Here is a 19,699-nt window from a genome sequence, read left to right on the forward strand (position 1 = left end):
TTTTATTCATCTGTATTTTCAAAGATTTGTTTTTCATTTTTCCTCATAAACATAACTGTTGTCTTTTATTTCCAGGGATTTGTACATAATCTGGAAAAATCAATGTGTGTTCTCCAGGTTTCGTTAAGTATGAGAAATTAAGACACTAGCTTTCCTGTGAACCTGCAAGGATAAGTGAGTATAGAGAACAGATGGAGTGTGGAAATGCAGATTTAGATTTGTATTTATACACTCTCAGAATATTAAAGTGGAAGATGGAAAAGGATAAACATCATTTGTTTACTCGGACTGAATCCTCATGTAGTTAGTGATACCACAGAAAGCAACAATTCATCAAAAAGAGAAGCAGTTATTTAAGCTGCAAGCTACTGTGGAGCTGTCCATGGTCCTGATATGGGCCTTGCATACTTTTCTTGGTGCACAACTTGCAAAAGCACCACTCTAACCCTTATAGTCGGTGTGACCATTTCACCATCAAGCTATGGTTTTCTTAAGGATATAAGTGATAATTTTCTTTAATAAATGCACCCAAACAATATGAAATTATATCAAAAGTTTCTACTTACAAAGAAAACACACAAAAATAAGTGTAGAATTTGGACTCCACATATTTCACCAGAGAACTCGACTGTTTTCTCTTTGATATTAAGTGACTCTTAAATGCTACGGCTGAATTCAAAATTCATTTTTTAAAGGATATGAGGTTTGTATCGTCAGTCTTTTTCACTGCTGCAGTTTTTGCATGAACTGTGTGGAATGAAACAGCATAACGGCTACCAACTGAGTTTTATTGGTTTTAACAATTATCACACAAGTACAACTCTAGACAAATAATAAAAAAAAACTGCACATGTGGATTTTGATACAGACACCTAAAACCACAGAAATATGGCTACTGTTGGTGTGACAGTACAGTTTGTCTGTTGGCTTTAGAGAAGCCAGCCTCGGTAGTTTTGTCAGTGTAAATCCTACGTTAGCATGGCTAAGAACAAGTTCCTTTTTCGCCATCCATACACCGTACCGTTACACACTGCGGATCGAGAAGTCTTTTCACAGCAGCTATACAAATTTATTGCGATGCTATCACACGACAGACACAACACATGCGATGCCCAGTTTCAAATGGGAGAGCTGCAGAACTAGGAATATTAGGATTTATTGATTAGATTGGTTAAGAAAACTGCATGAATACAAGAATAACCAAATAGGAAAAAAAAACTTACAAACATTCTAAAACACTGTTCTTCAATATAAACAAGAAAACAATGAGTTGTACAGTGACATCCACCCCCGCCCCAGCACACACTACAAGCCGTCCCTTATAAAGCTCATGGAATGTACTCCACACAGGTAAGCTCTTCCAGTTGTTGCCCCCCCGACCCCCGCCGCCGCTCGTCAAGCTTCCATGTTTGACGCGCGGACCCACCCCGCACCCTCCCCTCCTTCACATTTAAAACTGAAATAAAATCCTCCGACAGTAACGACGACCGCAAATTTACGCTGATGCAAAATTGTGGGGCTTGATGAGTTTTATTTTCTTTCTTCTTTTCCCTGTGTCCAAATTGGTGTTTTTTGTTTTGTTTTAAAAAAAAGTGTTCTCTACAATCAAACTACTAAAAAACCTGTATTTAGAAAATAGTTGATAAAAATATTCCCCTGAATTGTACAAGAAAAGAGGTACAGGGAGCACTGGTGTAAGACAGAGCTGGAGTGATGTTATTCAGCTGCCTCATCTTTTTGATTGGCTGCGTTCGTAGCGGGAGCCTGTTAACACAGAATATGCAGATTAGAAACGTCCCAGACGAGAGGAGATGCGTTTTGTCGATAAAGTTTAAACCCTCACCTCCTCCTCAGCTTTGGCTTCACCGTTTTCAGCTGGGGCCTCTGGTGCTTTTTCCTCAGGCTTGGCCTTTTCCACCTCCTTGGTTTTCTTGGCCTTAGCAGGTCCCTTCTACAAAAGAAAGTATCAAGCAAATCAGTCATTTTGAAATAATGGCACCTGCTCATAGAAGTAAAAAATTCAAACTACCTTTGGCTTGGGTTTGGCCTCCGCCTTTGCAGGTGCGGGTTTCTGTGAAAATAAATATATAAAACGATGAACTGAAGCACTGTCAGTCATAAACATTTTGAGAGAGAGATGATGCGCTTTTTCACACTTACATCTTTCAACCTAAGAGATCTCCTCTTAGGCTGTGGACAGAACACACAGTTTGATTACTTTTAAGATTCTTGCAGGACAAATGACACGACAAACTGGGCTGCTACTGACCCCTACTGGGTGGGTGGACAAACTGTTTCAGTAGTTTTATCCCCCCCAACATTTTATGTCCTACATCAAATTGTGCCGTCAGGATTTATTCTTACCGCTGAGTCGCCTCCTGATGCTGCCTGTGAGGGAAGAGACAGAAAAGAAGAAAAACTTTTAGTCACATTTATTTTCAGTGGCTGTGTAGAAGATGTGAATATTTAGAATATTCATATTCTTTATTAAAGATGAGGACATCTCCTTTCAGCCCTATATCACACTCTAACAAATGTGCTTTAAAATGATCACCAAGGCATGCAGATAACAAAAATAAAAAAAAAAGATAATCTAAAGAGGACTGCTGGGTGTAAATCACTTAAAATTAAGATCTTGTTTTCCTTTGGGATTAATAATGTATTTTTGAATATAATAACCCTTCAATCGCTTTGTGATCATCCCAAATTGATGATTAAAAAATCAAATTCCTTCCTGCAGGTATGTAAACTCATGAACGAGCACAATTAGCTTTTATGCACTTTGCTTTGAGTTGACAATTAGATAAAGGCAGGATGGTGTGCAAATGGGGATAATCTTGTGACCCCTTCATTTTCAGTTGGATTTAAAACTGATAGTAAACCTATCAGTTCACTATCACTGATAGGTGATCACTTATAGGTGAAAGTGGCCAAAATGTAATGTCCAAAATGTGTTGTATTTCATCACTGAAGCAAATCAAACACGACAAAACTGCAGCAGGTAAACCAAAATCCACATCAGCCTGTAAAAGTGATTAGTGCATATTGGATTGATTTGTAAATCTAAAACGCTCATTGAGAAACTACTTCAAATAATGGTGCGTTCTATGTGTATTCAAAGTCGAATTTTCGAGTTTCAAGTAGGAAATACAGTATGGCTTATTGAAGTTGAAGGTTCAGCAACGAGTTTAGTTCCAATGACTGCCGCGGATGTAAAAAAAAAAAAAAAGTGAAAGCTTTTGGCATAAACCATCAGCATTTACCGCGCATAATGCTGCTCGATATATATCGCTGAGAACAGCTCTCCTTGGTGTCTAAACTCGGAACAACAAAAAGAAATCAATGTTTTTTTTCATGTTGCTAACGAGTATCACCATTACAAAGCCGGCATGCGGCTAGAACGCGCTCGCTTTGGACATGACGTCATTTTCCGACGCCAATCAAACGCAGCATAAACAGCGAAAGGTAGCCCATGAAAAGTGCGAAGGTAGAAATATTGAAGTGTGGAAGAGTTTGAAGTTGACTTTTTTCGTCGCACGGTGGCGCTCCTCCAGCTCCTGCTTGCCTACAGCAATTCCGGCAAGGAGGGAGAGGGAGGACTCCGCCTCCATCTTTTCTCTGGTAATAAATGGGACTGTGGCTGAACTGAGCGGCGGCGAGAGTGTTCCCGCCAGGAGTTTGAAAAGAGTCAGAGATGCTCAGTGACTCTGTCGGTCTGCTGCTAGCAGAATATGCTAGAACCCCCAGCAACAGGAGCAGCGCTACGATGACGGAGGCTCGCCATTGCATAACCTCCGAGTGGCCTGAGCCGTCCTGAACACAGGGAAGCACTCCGTTAACACGACGAATGCCGACTACACGTTAGTTTTCGCAGAGAAATGAGGGCAGCCACACGATAACATTCAAACGGGCAAACCAATAATGTTTTTATTTTCGAATTAAAGTCGAATTAAAGCTTTTAGTTGTATAAAAAAGTTCGCACAAAAATAACCCCCAACGGTTATCACGCTAACCCAATCAGATACATGCAATATTTCCACTTTTAATCATTCTGTCGTTTTCCCTCCATTAAACTTTGGCTTCCAGCGTGTCGACCCCCAGAGAAAACAATCAATATGCCGCCAACTTTCTCTGCAGAAACGCTGTCCAGCAATACAGTAGCCCGACCCAGCTCTTTCTGACACAACAAGAAGGTTTAAAGCTCCGCTACTACAGCTCTGAATCGGTACATTCTGTTGTGGCATAAGCACATTATGTTGTAAATCGAGAGAAAGATAGGCAGGCGGAGTGGAATCACTTCGCATGAAGATAATCACAGCACGTAGGAACAACAAGCCATGCAACAGAAGCAACCACTACACACAAACGAAACTACAGCTTTACAAGCGCGTTCGCTCCGTGCACCAAACACGCATCTGCAACAGTATTTTAACAGCTCTGAACCTAACACGAAAGCAGCTGAATTCACAATTGCAACAGTGTATTATAATAAAACCTTATTACTAAATGGATGAAAGATCAGTCTACTCACTTTGCTCCTTTTAGGCATTGTTGGTTTGTGTGGGGAGTTTTTTTTTTGACTAAAAAAAAGGGGAAAAAATAGCCGAATTAAAGTAAATTAAACAAAATACAGTGGTATATTCTGGATAAAGCTGTGCCAATACAGTCTAATACAGCGCAGCGAGACTTTACTGTTCCATTGGAAGGAAAAACTAGCTCAAACCGGATTGGATTCTCCCCCTCCCTCCCTATTCAAACCCTTTCGCTTCCTTCGTGATTGACGGCGTCAAACCCCGCCCTTTCCGCGTGCTGATTGGACGACAAGGTGGGGAACTGCACGATTTGAAATCTGTGCTATTACCTGTGTGGATACGTCACATGCCAGTCAACAGACATGCTATGTGTCTCTGTGCAGCCGTCTGCCATAACAAGGCAAAATTATTAAAGCTCCATTCAACCGCGTCGAAAAAAATATTCGCTTCCCCCAGTAACACGTTTAGGGACATATTCCAGGAATATGTGACAACAAACCCGTTCTTCCTCGTGCAGTCGCGGACTTTTACCACATTTATTGGCATGTGTCTGTTTAGAAAACTCAGAGAGGGGTGTGTACTCTCTTGGTCGAGAATCTTGGGCAAAGCAGTTTAGCTTGGGAAAATGGCGACACGGTGCATGTTGGTACAGTTCCTAGTGTGTGTGCGTGTGTGTGCGTGTTCTTGTGCAACCTGCTTGTCATGTGTTCTTGGAGTCGTTTACTGCAGGGTGTGTACAGTGTCCAAACATGACTTCAGTGGAAACAAGTACGTTATGCTTTTAACACGTTCCATGACATTTTCTCACTTTCTACGAGTGAAACAACAGCATCCTGATTGTTGACTTTTACATTCCCATGGCCTATAAAAAAATCAAATGCAATGCATTTTATATTACGTTTTCAAAATGTGTAGCTGGTCGATTAATTATGTTATGCACTCCTAATGTTTAAAAACAGATAAGCACCCAGAATTAATGTTTGCATAAAGATGTATTTTGGCTCATCTGGAAAGATCATTGCACATTTATGCACCAGAAGGTATAAATGGTAAACTCATAGGAGGAGGAATAGTTACAGGCAGCTGCCAGAGCATCTGACATTTAGTCAAAAATAGTGAACAAAGCACAACCAGGCACTAAATATTTTTCATCCGTTTTGTCTCTTTCATTGCATAATAAAGTTTTGAGGAGCATTTTGTAATCAGACAAAAGCAAACCGATCCAGTTTAGATGCTTTTGACTATTAGAACCTCCTCATGCTTCTCATACAAACCTGTTGTGTGCACATTATGGCTGATTTTTATTTTTTACAATCGGCTCCTTCCGACGTCGCAGTTGCTCTCTTAGCTTGAGAGAAATTATCAACAGAAGTTTATTTCAAGATTATTTGCATAACACATTTTAGCAGCAAGGCAGTTCATCGTGCTTTACATAATAAAAACATAAAAAAATACATCATACAGTTTCCAAACGTGACACCATTAAACATCACATTTTGTGACGTGCCATTGTCAAAATTATCAATACACATCAAATATGTTGGTGAATGCTCCATTTTATGGTTAAAAAGCAACTCCAAACAGGTGGGGTTTATAGCCGTGATTCAAAGGAACTCAGTGTTTCAGCAGTTTTGTGAAAGTTTGTTGTTCACACTTTTATCCTGTTTCCACTAAAACCAGTACAAAACTGTCTTCAACAGTCACATAATTATCAATGAATAGATTCCACCTGTGTTTGATTTAGTCTCATTATAAATCCAGGGCCCTGTGCAGGAGTCCAAATTTAAGAGTGTGGCAGATCCAGACAAGGCATGGCTGCAGCAGAGCGACCCAGCGAGGAGAACATCTATCAGGGAAGCAGCCAAGAGGCCCATGGTAACTCTGGAAGAGTAGTAGATGTCCATAGCTCAGGTGAGAAAATCTGTTCTGATTAATTGTGCTCTCTACAAATCTGTCCAAAGGGGAGGGGGGAATATAAATATATATATATGTATATATATAAACAAATTGTGAAGGGGGACACATCAACCACATGAGGAAAAGGAGCGTTGGTCAGTGTCAGTGTACCATTTTCTAGCATAATCAAGTAAGTATGTTAACTTTATTAGTTATGTAGCTGCTATATATATCAAATATGACTTAAAATAAATTTTATTTTCTAATTTAACACCTTGAAAATGAGCCTCTGTCTCTTAGAAAACTCCTGTTCTTTCTGAATTGCCGCCTTCAGGAAGCCATCACAACAGTGCGTCTTTATTAACACCGGTAAAGTTTTTACCAGCGTTGAATTCGGAAGTACCTCGCTTACAGAGCTCGGCAGATGCACAGTTCCACCAGCTGTTTGCTAATTGCTGCTGGCTAGTCTTGAGCTGAGTTGGGGAGTCTTGGGAGAGAGCTGCAATTAGGTTGCAAAACATTTGAAAACACAAGCATCACAAACTGCTTTTTGCTCTATCAGATTAAATCTAACAAAATACAGAAGTTTATTGTTGTACCGTTACAAAATTGGAAGAAGTTTGTAAAACCAACACTGAACAAGCCACATGGTGAACAATGGTGGTGGCAGCATCATGCTGTGGGGAGGATGGTCAGAGCTACTGTAAACGGAGGGCAACACTGGAATGAAACCTTTCAAATGGTTTCAAAAGACCTAGCTCAAGTTCATCTCCTAGCATGATAGCAACGACGAACAAGAATTTAACACAATTTGTGCTTTTGTTGCCGCAACGAAAAATAATCTCGTAAGCAAAGTCAAAGAGAAAAAATAAAGCTTCTGGATTCTAAATTCAGCCGTGAACTTCTGTGTAATTTTACATCATGCTGTCGGTCAATGCTTGTCTGATAGATAAAAAAGAAATATAAAGCACTAATGTGTAGTGAAAGTTCAACAAAAACACCCATATTGTAGCTGAACTGTGACGAAACTTGTAAAATGGTCCTATTAATAGCCTAGCGGATTGAGTTACATCTGTCTGTGGGAATTCCTCTGCATAGACACCAGAGGGAGGAAAAAACGGCAATGATTGTGTAACAGGTTACAATGCGGTTGTGTTCGCTATGGACTCTTTCCATAACGGCTCCTTCCCGGAGATCTCACTTCCCTCTCCTCCTCCCTCTTGCAGAAGTCTGCAGACCTTCAGTGTGTAGATTATTAATTCAAACTCTTTCCAATCTGACCTGCAAAAATAATGAATAAGCCAGGGTAAAAGCTAACTTAATGACTCTAGCTTTCATTTCAAACTCGTATGATAGGTCTGCTGGATTAGGAGAAACAATAAGCGGAGTTCCCAGGCCTGTGCAATAACCAGAACACAGGCGTTGGCATAATCCCCAAGGGAGGTGACGGGATGAAGGTAAAGGTGACCTCATCTAAAGCCTCTTTGACAGAGGGCAACTTGTTCACGTATGTTCCTCTAGTGGTTTACAGTCTTACGTTTTGTGTTAATGAGAGGGAACATGGTGACTCTGCGCTGCGTGCTGTGCAAAAAAAACCAACAGGCATTTCTGTTTGCTTCCACCTATGAAGCCATTTGAGTTGTGCAGACGGGAGATGAGTGAATGGATGTAAGGAAAAGCTTAGTCTCTCCCCGGTTACTAAGTGGATTTCTCCCATGCAGCGAATGGCAGCTGTCCCATATGGAGCAGCAGGTGAAGCTATAATGTACCCGTCCACGAGAGAGGAAGGATATTGTTGCCCGCACTTAGAATCTGAACGGTACGTTTGTGCGACTGCCTTTACATTTTTTGAGACAAAAAACAAAAACAAAAAAAAAAAACAGAAGATGAGTTAAATATTTATTCTCAAAAAGCTGACAATGAGTTCGGTTACTATAAAATTAAAAATAAAACAAGGAGCTTAGAAAATCTAACCCTTCGCAGGACAACAAATTGGTTACATTTCGTCACCTTTGTAAAATAACGGCCCAAGTCATTTTTGGGGGAAAGAAAACCACCTTTTTTTTTTAGCCAAAAGATGAATTGGAAAAAAAAAGAAAAAAAACTCTGACAATTATTTTACAAAGGTGAGAATTTGTTCTTTCAGCTTCTAAAAGGCGTGAGCAGAGGTGTGCGCCTGACCTTCCCTTAACAGTCATTTACATGTGAGAGAGGGCGGAGGCTCGCCCCTTGAAGGCAGCAAGGCCTAACAAGCTCAGTAACAATAAACCTTAGTCGGCTTTAACCATTAATGAGGCGGCAGCTGACATAACAAAAGCAAATCCAACAATAGCGATTGATGCGCGCTCCAGACTTTGCGCAGTTTTATTGTTGGCGACGTATCCGCTGTTAAAGTCACATCGTCTTCTCCGGGAGAAGGGGGAACGGGGGGGTCATTTAAGTGGAGTTATTCTGCAGTTGTGCTTGGTACAGTGAGACAAAGGGCATGGTTAAGTGAAGCACCCCGAGAGCGTGTGGCATACATTATGACTGATGATCCCTGACAGAGAGGCTCTGGTGACGGAGGGGGGCCTCCATATTGCTTCCACTGCTGGCCTTGTGCGGCGGGATCTGAGCCCTGACCCTCCCCCCGCCCCCATTATCTTCTTCCTGTTTCTCATGGTTGTCTGACAGCTTCTGCCTATACAATACAAGCTGTGTCTGGAGACATTCCACTGTGTGCCATACAGCAACACTCATAAAATGGCGCCCAGGGATCCTGGAAGCTGAACATTGAGCAGGCCAAGGGATGGCTTTCACTAGTCACTAACTCTCTAGTTTCAGTTCATTTTTACAAAAATCATTTTCTCTAGCTAGAAAAAAACAATTGGTATATTTGAGTTTGCCTTTATTGGACATAGTCTAATAAGAGGATAACCAAAAATATACATACACACACACACTCAAAATAAACTTACAACAAAAGCAAGCAAAAGGGATTTACAGGTTCAAAGGGAGTGGGTAAAGTTTGTTTTTACACTAATTTATAGCAACATCCACTAAATTACTATTCATGTTAGCTTGGTTATATTAATAATAATTTGTAATTTTGTAATAAATTCTATAATAATTGACAACTTCATTAAATGGTTACAATAACATTGATAATAGCAGTAATATCAGTGATTGTTTCTCAAATTTATATGCAGTGACAACTTCTTAAATGATTATTTAAACTGTTTTATGTTTTCCATACTTAGCCAGTCCACAGCTTCACCCCACGTATTTAAATTTTTTAAATTCATACTTTCCCCTTAAATTATAAAGTCTTCCCTTGGTTTAAGAAAAGCGTCCTGGTAATAAATTATTTTTGGCCTTAAACAAGATACGGTTACCATGTTGATAATAAATTTTTGATTCCATGCAAATGTCTAATTTTAATTCTTCTGTATGGACCAGTACATTCCAGTAGGAATGACATCTCCCCCAACCTAACTGTGTTCAAGTCGCCAGCAGGAAAACCAGAGAGATTTATTAGGCGTTGTGTATGCTTCACCTTTGTACTCATAACATCAAATATTTTAGCTCTAATTTGAATAAGAAAACCTGAAAGTCCTCTGAAATTTAGGATCACAACTAGGAAAGTAGAGGTTCCTCAACAAAGCTGGTGATGACCGCAAATATCCAATTGTAGTGATTTATTTATACTTTAGATATTTTGTGTCGCAGTAAATCTGGCACACACTGTAGTGTAAAACAGTTATTTGTAAAAAGTCTCTTTAGCTTTTCGGCACATAAAATGCAGAGAAATACATTATTATGTAGTTTTGAACATCTCAGCCTGTTCATTAGACACAGTAATAAGCAAAACCCAGTGACCAAACATGGGTGAGTGAATTATTATTATTATTATTATTATTATTATTATTATTATTATTATTATTATTATTATAAGAAAAGTTGCTCCATCTCGGTTTTCAATGCATTATAAATGAACGTTTTAGTATGTGTATGGATAATAATGACAATGAATGTTTAATGTCAACGTGTATCATATAAAATGTGTCAAGCCAGAACCACTCAAAATGGAAGCCCTTTCAAATTTAAGGTCCTTTGTGACGCTTCAGTTATCCTACACTGACCTCTAGTGGTTAGTTTTATCAGTGTTCAGAGGTGATATATCCCGGAAGGAGGTCATTCTGGCAGTTGTGGAAATCGACTTTCTGTCTCCTCATTTTACCCCCTTGCCTACGCCCCAGTTCACAAATACATAAATAAACACATAAATACACACAAATCGGATGTATGGGTGAACTTTTGGTATTTGGACAAAGAATATAATCTCTTTTCAACCTAGGATTTGAAGAAGTCTTCGCATGTTGCTGTATTTAATTTCAATAATCTCTAATAAAGTATACATTTTGAAGTAATTGAATGAATAAAGGAGTATCATTGGATGTATCATCTAGTTTTCTAAACATTAGTACTGAACCCTGCATATTTGTAACTGTCAGGGCAATAAAAGTTTCAGACTGATCCACACTGTGAGGGTAAATAGGGAAGCTGTTTTCAAGCCCTTTTAAATGAGAAACCATTCTGGTCTCTGCTTTTTCATTTTCTTTTTATTCCATGTTAGCATTAGCATTATTCCATATCCATTTGTTAAAAGAAGAGTTGGAAAAACAAAAATAAGGCGAAACAGGGTTCCTCATGTTGGTAAGCAGCTTAATAAGAATGTCTAACCTGAGCTTAACCTCAGATGTAACACTTAATTTCTTGCCTTTTGTCACACCTCAACTTCATCCGTCAGGTGTGTCTTCAGGTGAAACATCGGAGGCTTTATGACTCGGTGACGTGTGTGGAGAGCAGATAAGGGTTGGCTTTCAGAAACCAAGGTTGGACTTTGTTTCCTGTGTCAGTTTGAGTCCCACCTGTTGGTCCAGGAAATGCAGGTCTGATCAGCAGCACCGTCCACAGCGGGAATCGTCACGCAGTAAGTCGATCACATTTGAGTTGTGGAAAAATATAACTTTTGATATGTTTTTTTTCTTCTATTTTTACTCTGAAACTTAAAAATGATTAATACATAGATACGATAAACAGAAATGTTGTAGTTGAACTGATTTCGGTTTAGGACGTAAGAACATTTTGATGGTACGGTGTTGTAAGACGGCAGCTGGATGTTACAGACTTTGTGCTGTTTTCATTTGAAATGAAACGTGAGATCGATCCTTTGGAACAGGAAAATAATGGAATCCTCTCTTTGTATGGATTTTATTTAACATTTTTCCCGTGTGCATCTTTTCCCTCGAGTTGTTTTCCCAACCAAGTGCAGGGGACAACTTGATGTGTGTCACCTGTAGCTTGCCATAATTTCTATTAATGCATGATTTTATCAAATGATTTTTGGTGTTACAATGTACTTCATTATTTTAGATTATATGGTTCAGATTCATCTATGTTTCCGTCATTACACTGATTTTATTGCTTTTATTCTTTAGAGTGACAACACTACAATGACTGCTTCCTGGAAAATAAGCTTTGGCCTCATGTCCATTTGTTTACTACAATGCAGAGGTCAGTGTTTCATTTATATGTATTTAGAAATGTATAAATTGTGCGGTTGAATTGGTCTTTTTCTAGATCTTGACTTTATATTAAAAAAAACAAGACGGAGCAGATAGAGATAGAATGAGGGATGTGTGATATAACCTTATTGCCAGAATATGATGTGTTGATATTTTCTGACAGTCAATGCAGACATGGATATGTGACCATAAAAACTCTTCTGTAGTTAAATTAAAATATTATTGTTCAGAGAAAAACCATACTGTAAAACAAGGGTCTATTTTTGTCTTTATTTGACATTTTGCAGAAAAACCCTTGATTGTGTGTGACTTTAACAGACTCGTGCATCAAAATTCTGTTTTCCACCGTTTGCTTTGGAGTAAATTTATTTTGATTTCAACTCTTAAGTCTAACAAAGCTTAAAGCTAACAATGCAATATCTAATCCTGCGACCAGTTTTAGCTTTTGTAACACTTTTAAAAAAAATATGTTTTGAAACATTCTGTTGACATTTGAAATTTCTTTTTTTGTCCATCTTAATTGAGAGGACTGGTGAAAACATCTAGCTGTTTCGTCTAGCTGTTTCTTAAAGAAAAAAAAAATCAAAATATTTCAGCAAAAGTAATGGCTGAAATTCAGAAAATATTTTTTATTCCCAGCAAATGGGGTGGGGGGGAACTTGATCCCTCAATACATCATTTCCAGTCAACTATTACTTTTACAAGTTATTTTTAATGAACTGCAATGGAATTCTTCTACAAATCGGAAAATATTTCTCAACTTGACATTGCTGGACAAATGGTTTCCAGAATTACTTTGTGTTTGACTTTCAGTCCATTCAAATGCTAACAAAGCAATTTATTTGCTAAATTCACATAGCAAACACCAATTTTCTTCAAGCACAGTGTAAACAAAGCAGCATTCCTTGGTTTGCTGCTGCCTGTTCCCTGTTTCCATTCTCTGACCTAACATTTACAGTAATGACTCTGAAAACATAAAATAATTTAACTATTGTTGCCACGCAACTGTCAGTAACATTCCTCTTAAGCACACATTTTAACCTACCGTATTTTCCGCACTATAAGGCGCACCTAAAAACCTTCAATTTCCTCAAAAGCTGACAGTGTACCTTATAATCCGGTGCGCCTTATATATGGACCAATATTGAGCCACAACAGGTCTAGCAACCATAGACATAATATAAGGATAGACAGCTCATGGACCGCTCTCGCCTATTGTCACTGACGAGATTTAGGGCGGCCATCTTGGAGCGGTACACCACTCCTCTCAGCTTATGTGTTTAGCAGGCACCATGACGTATCAGCGCATTTAATCGATCATAACACGCTTTTTTGTTACTGGAAACCTTATTCAAACATCTATCAAAGCTACATTTATAAACAATTGTATTGTTTAAGTATGTTTTTAATACATGGTTCAACATATTTAAATATGCTTAGTGGCTATAACAATAGAATGGAATATTCTGATATTGATGTATGATGAGCATATTACAAAGCACACAGCCGTTCATAATTTATTTAATAAATTATTTAGTAATATCAATACATATTTATATAACTATACAAACACAAATATTGATTAATAATGGCACAAATAAATAATGATTAATACTGAATAATATATATTGGATACATGTCTGTCTGTCTAATATAGGCTCTTGTGTCAGATAATCTAAGTCAATGTTGGAGAATAATTAATTTTTTTAGATTTACGGAATCTCGGTTAGCCTTCATAGCGGGGCTGAACCCAGTATTACACCAAGCACTGCAGCTAATATTAGCTGGTATCTCGCCAGTGGACGTAAATACAGTAAAGTAATATTCGAATCACAATATATACACAATAATATGTCCATCTTACTTGTGAAATGTTGTCTGTGGAGCCCTCACATGAATGGTCCATCGATCAGAACAACAATATCCCTCAGTGCTGAGGCATCTTCTGCTGTTTTGATTGAGCAAAGTAGGAGGGAGTACCGCTCCAAGATGGCCGCCGTATTTCCTGCGCCGGAGCAGCCAATGCGGGGTCTACTCTTATATTATGTCTATGCTAGCAACCATAGACATAACATAAGAGTTGGAGCTAAATCTAACAGAATACATTTTGGTAAAAAATTATATTTACTATCCAGCTGACAAATGTGGACTTTACATTTGTCAGCTGGATTTACACTAAGATAAAATTCAGCATCTAGGTTGTTGTATGATTTCTTTGTCCTTTACCCAGCGGCGTCGCAGAAGGTCCAACTGGAGCCTCTGAACTCAACAGCGCTGCGAGATTCTGACGTCCAGTTTATCGCCACCATTCAGGGACACTGGGAGGTCACGAACTGGGGTGTCAGAGGGATTCAAGTCCTCACAATTATCAACTCAACAAATAGCATAATCCCATCAGAGGACAGATTTTCTGCCAGATTCTGCGTCAATACCAGCAGAAGTTGTGTGGAGTTTACTGTCCATAATGTCACCCGCGCTGATGCTGGGGAAGTTGTGTGTAATGTACAAGGTCATCAACCAGTGACAGCCCAGCTTTATGTACAAGGTGAGGTCGTTACATTATTTTTTCTATATTTTTACTTTATGTTTTTACGGTCTTGAATTTAGAAATGACAAATGAAGCTGCAGACGCCTTGTAGTTCCTGTGGTATACTCTAGAGGTCAATAATGAGCAATTTTCCACGTCTGAGGCACTTCTTACGCAAACTCATCAAAAGTACCAAAAATAGTTAAACACAGATTAAAACACAAAAGACAAACTACTGTAGTGATAGCGCTGGTTTATTTAGGACTATTATTATTATTATTATTTTATTTATTTTATTTTTATTTTTTTAAAGAAACCATCCAATAATCCTGAACATGCGACAGCCTTGCTAAGAATGCTTTTAAGAAACACAATAAAGTTTAGATATCAAGCTATAAATTATTATAGCTTGTGTGCAATAATCTAAGTCTGGGGTGTCAAATTCATTTTCATTTTGGGCAACATCAAGACCACGAATATCCTGAAAAAAAAAAACCCTGTTGAACTTAAAATACTGTCTGTCTCTGCACTCTTATAATTAAATAAAGTTAAACTCCTTTTCACATTGATGTAGTTTTGCCATATAAAAACTATTTTGATTTGTTTGATTAAAAAAATATTTAAGCAAACAACTGTTCTTTGAAGGTTCTTTTAAAATCTAGATTTGGCTCCCGAGCCTCGAGTTTGACACATTTGATCTAAGTGAACAGATAAACGTGAGGATGAGTACATTTCTTTTAGAAAAGCCTTTGTAAAAAAGAATTGGTCTATAAATTAATTGAACAGTTGGAAAATATTTTCCAAAGACAATTTGGAAAGGATCTGTAAGATATGTGTCAGTTGCTGACACATCTGTGGTATGTGTAGAATAATTAATTTGTTAAAGAAATCTGCAAACATTTCATTGTTTGATTGGCAAATTGTAAACCTTATATGACACCAAGCACCCACCTCGGCTCACATCCCTTTTTTTTTTTTTTTTTTTTTTTACCTTACACTAAAATAAATGCATCAAATAAATCCAATATTCGATTCCTAACAAATGTGCTTAAGTTCTTCAATCTAAAACCGTATTTGCTTTCTTTCTATCAGAGAGTGGAACAGTCAGCATCCCGGGCGGGAACGTGACGGTGAAGCAGGGCGGGGAGGTGGAGTTGGAGTGCGTAACGACTGCTTGGTTCCCCGCTCCGACCATCAGCTGGACCCAAAACGGTCAGGCTGTGAACAGCAGCCTCTACAACACCACCAGCACAGCTCATGGGGATTCCTTCAACTCCACCAGCACTGTCCGGCTCACGGCCAGCAGGAACGCAAGAGTGGAGTGTTTGGCTTCTCTCTCAACGCTCACCGCTCCACGGTCCAGCTCCGTCTACATCGAGATTGGTAGGTTCTGAACAACTGCTGCCAGCCATCAGTTGGGAATTAGTTTTGAACTGAATGGGACTTCATTGTTTTTTTGTTGTGCTCGACTAAAAGAGATTTGATATATATCTCCTGTAGACAATACCCGTGTTTCCATTGACCATATAATTGAGCAATTTCACAATTCAAATGGATGTAGTTTGAGGATCAAGATGTGGAATAATCCTCATTTGCGTGAACCATTGCATTCCCTCACAACACATCAATTGCGAAGTTGGAATTTTTTTGGGGGCATTAGTGGAATAGTGACAACGTTTTGCGCACATTTGTTATGGAAACGCAGCTATTGAGAAGAAGCCCTTTGCTCAGAGGGCAGAAGAGGATTCATATTAAAGCGACATCAGTGCTGCAGTAAACTTTCTATGAAGGCAAGAAAAAAGCTTTAGGATTAAAATAGACAATTATTTCTTTTTATTAATTTCAGGAGTTTGTTTGGCTTTGTCCTTTCAAATTTCCCATTCAATGACAAAAACAAAACAGTAAATAATTCTAAGATGTGGTTAAAGCTTAAAGTTTATTGGCATATTTATAAAGCATTTAAAATCCAGACGCTTTACAGGGTTTGGAGACATGTCAATAACAAACAGACCAAGCACAAAAGCTTGTTTACCCTGAGAATCTAGATGGAAGCAGATTTACAAAAAACATCTTTCAATTATTTTTACTGTGTGTAGAGTAAGGTACACGCGCGCGCACACACACACCCACCCGCGCACGCGCACGCACGCGCACAGACACACACACACACACACACACAAGAAAGAGGGGAGAGCTTCTAAAGGTACTAAACGAGAACAATAGCTGGAACCACGAAGCAATATAAAAGTATTAAAACGTTGCTAGCACATATATGTAATTTCTCAGTAGGAATGATGCTAACAGGTTTCCATGTGTTTTAGTTTTGTTAATCAAGCGATGAGGTTTTGAAGAGAAACATTTATAGTGCGTATCTTTCTCCGCATTCAAAACATCTGTAAATTAGATAATGACTGTAAGGAGGCCTGTGAGTGAGCTGTGTAAAACCCAGCTGGGCTGAACACAAACACAACAGCATCAGTTTTAACTCAATAATGGATCCACTCAACATATGATCTGTGGCAATTACATTTCCAGAGTCAGGTTTCAGGTGAGCCAGACACAGAAATAGCTTGATCACGAAATGATGACACGAGAGAGGAAGTCTGGAGTCGTCCTTCAGCCACAAAGTGTAAAAAATAAAAAGTTCTGAGCACAGATTTTGGGGTAACTTTTATCCGCATTAAGAAAGTATTATGATTTCAAAAGAGAAGCACAGGTTTGGTGGGAAGAACCCCGGCTTTCTCCTCCAGTCTTGATTTGGATATGTCGTGTTCGTTGCGCAGCTGATGAGCTCGCTGAGCAAACGCAGAGGACAAGGAGTGGACGACTGCCGTCCCTGGTGCTGGTTTCATATTCTGTCCCCGTCTCATCTGATGAGTTCATGTGATTCCTGTCACACATTTAATTTCAACTGAGGTTTCGAAAAAGTTTTACTTCATGAAAAAAAACTGGCTTCATTTGAGCCTGGGTGTCTTTGAAAAATGTAGACCGTAGATAGCTTCTTTTTACATGTTCAACCATCCATACATACATAATAAACTAAATATTAAAAAGGGATAACACAGGAATAACTTTAACGTAAAAAAATGAAATTACATTAGAGAATTTAACTAGATGTAAGAACAGAGCTTTACTGCTTTTGTTGTTGAAAAACAAAACCTTTTGTGGGACGTTAACTTATTTGATTCCCCTCCCTGCAACAGTTCCCAAACCTCCAGACTGGACAGTGCTGATAGCCATAGTCGTGTCGTTTGGAAGTTGTGGTTTGTTGGTTTTTCTCATCCTCGGAATCGTCATCTGCTACAAACACAGGAAAGAAAAAAGTAAGAGACTTTCCTTCTTAGCCCAACTCCTATCACTCTGCATGGCACATCGGTGTAATCCCAAAACGCATTCTCAGAAAATAAACGTAAAAAAATGCTCTCTTCTGTCTTTAACAAATCCAGTAACGTGTTGTTTTATGCTCCTTTCTAGAACAAAATTACCAAGATGAAATGAGGTAAATGACCACGTGTGTTTGCTGTACACAGTTTTGTGAGTGAAAGCGTCCAGGGCTGCAGAGATTCATGGTCAGATGTTTTTGTCTTGACAGGAGAGTGAGAACACACAGTCGGCTAAGTGTCATCAGCACAACCGAACAGGTCAGGGGACAGGCAAATGAATACTACGAGTCGGAGAACCAGAGGAACGACACAGGCGACTGGACCGAGTCCGGCTTCATGAAACACAGACATATGACCTTCGTGTGACGACACACAGAGGACGGAGAGCTCTACGGACGTTTGACAGGCTTTTCGAAGGAACTTTAAAGTTTTTCAGCTGTTTTGTTTAAAGTTTGGAGAGATCATTTGCAACGCTGATAAAAAAAAAAAAAATTGTTAAAATGTTAATAGAGGAACAAATTTGTGATGACTTCCCAAAAGCGGAGTGTCAGAATGAGCAGAAGTTTTTAAGGAGGACCAATATCAAGGCATTCAATTACAAAGTCAAATTTCCTTTAAGTCATATTTGAAACATGTAGCATTTTTATGACTACTGCAGGTAACATACATTGTGCTATAAAAGGCTATAAAAACACACAACGCTGAAGAAATCCTCAGAGTGTTGGAAGACTTCCAGCTGTAAGACTGTTTTAGCTACTTTTACCTGAAGAAATGGCAACAAAACGTAGCAGTCTCTTATGAACGTGTAGACGTTTAATATACCACTGTACCCCAAAGATAAAAACATTTTTGGTTTGAGTCGTGTAGATGTGCTAACATCAGCTGAAACCAAAGTGTGTGTGTGAAAAATCCAAACAATTTCCTAAAGAACACCAGTCGTCTCTTGAACTGTGGGAAAATTTCTGACTGAATATATTTTCATGGTTAAGTTATTTTTGTTGTTAACACAGAATGTTTTCTGTTCTGTTATCGATGTCTGCAACTGTTTCCTTAAAATGGTCTAATCCTCAGTATTTTCTGTTTTTACATGCCAGCAAAAAAATATCAACAAATCTCACTTTCATTTAGAAAATTATTGCAGAAATCTCCTTAAATAAGATTATGTTAGATATTTGTTGTAGTTTAACGATTTTACTGTCTTGTTAACAAGGAAACGCAATTTCTACACTTTACAGACATGACACCATATCTTATGTGTTGCTTGGAAAAATGATAATGGACAAAGGAAAATTACCTGGATTGTTTGACTTTGTATTGTTGACTTTTTAATTTTCTGTAACGGTGCTTTAATTGCCAATTTTATGCCTTAGTTTTCATATTTATATGTGTTGTGTCCTTGAATATCTTGAAAGAGGCCTTTGAAAAGTGCACTAAAACATTTTGCTTGAAAGCTGAAAAGAAATTTTAAATAATATAAAATTTTGTACTGTTTTTTTAAATATAAACTTTAATGACTCCTGAAGTTTTTAAAGACGGAGCAGCCGTTATCAGTGTGGCTGCCGGAGGTTTAGCGTCCTTCAGTAAAAACCCTTCCAGTCTGAGAAACGCAACGTAAATCTGATCACCTGCTGTCTTTACGTCTCAAAACTGGAAATGACATCAGTACCAGTTTTGTCTTCTGCCAGGTCGACTCGTTTAAATGAGACAAATGGTTTTTATACAAAAAGGTCCTGTTTAGTTTGTGTTTTGTATTCTGTGACCATTCTTTGTGTAGCTTTAAATGCCTGGTTGGGT

General features: G+C 38.6%; 2 protein-coding genes across 5 annotated transcripts; one reads left to right on the plus strand and one right to left on the minus strand.

Annotated features, from left to right (window-relative positions):
- Positions 1 to 767: 767 nt before the first annotated feature.
- On the minus strand, positions 768 to 4,703 carry hmgn1b (high mobility group nucleosome binding domain 1b). The gene is made up of 6 exons (XM_008428263.2): positions 4,532 to 4,703; positions 2,365 to 2,388; positions 2,161 to 2,190; positions 2,030 to 2,071; positions 1,844 to 1,951; positions 768 to 1,764 (listed from the first exon to the last, which is right to left on the minus strand). The coding sequence occupies exons 1-6, from the start codon at positions 4,547 to 4,549 to the stop codon at positions 1,717 to 1,719; spliced, it is 270 nt and encodes an 89-aa protein (XP_008426485.1). The 5' UTR covers positions 4,550 to 4,703; the 3' UTR covers positions 768 to 1,716.
- Positions 4,704 to 6,310: 1,607 nt separating this feature from the next.
- On the plus strand, positions 6,311 to 19,287 carry igsf5a (immunoglobulin superfamily, member 5a). 4 transcript variants are annotated; one of them, XM_081615955.1, is made up of 10 exons: positions 6,334 to 6,443; positions 7,785 to 7,885; positions 8,150 to 8,247; positions 11,218 to 11,400; positions 11,909 to 11,984; positions 14,226 to 14,540; positions 15,615 to 15,905; positions 17,726 to 17,845; positions 17,997 to 18,021; positions 18,115 to 19,287. In XM_081615955.1, exons 5-10 carry the CDS (start codon positions 11,924 to 11,926, stop codon positions 18,269 to 18,271), a joined length of 969 nt encoding a protein of 322 aa, XP_081472081.1. In that variant the 5' UTR covers positions 6,334 to 6,443; positions 7,785 to 7,885; positions 8,150 to 8,247; positions 11,218 to 11,400; positions 11,909 to 11,923; the 3' UTR covers positions 18,272 to 19,287. The 4 variants fall into 4 exon arrangements, with proteins under 4 accessions (XP_081472083.1, XP_008426484.1, XP_081472082.1 ...); XM_081615956.1 differs by lacking the exon at positions 7,785 to 7,885 and having other exon boundaries at positions 6,328 to 6,443; XM_008428262.3 differs by lacking the exons at positions 7,785 to 7,885; positions 8,150 to 8,247 and having other exon boundaries at positions 6,314 to 6,443.
- Positions 19,288 to 19,699: the final 412 nt, after the last annotated feature.

The sequence above is a fragment of the Poecilia reticulata genome, chromosome 14, assembly GCF_904066995.2.
Source record: "Poecilia reticulata chromosome 14, P_reticulata-male-v2, whole genome shotgun sequence".
NCBI classification, from domain to species: Eukaryota; Metazoa; Chordata; class Actinopteri; order Cyprinodontiformes; family Poeciliidae; genus Poecilia; species Poecilia reticulata.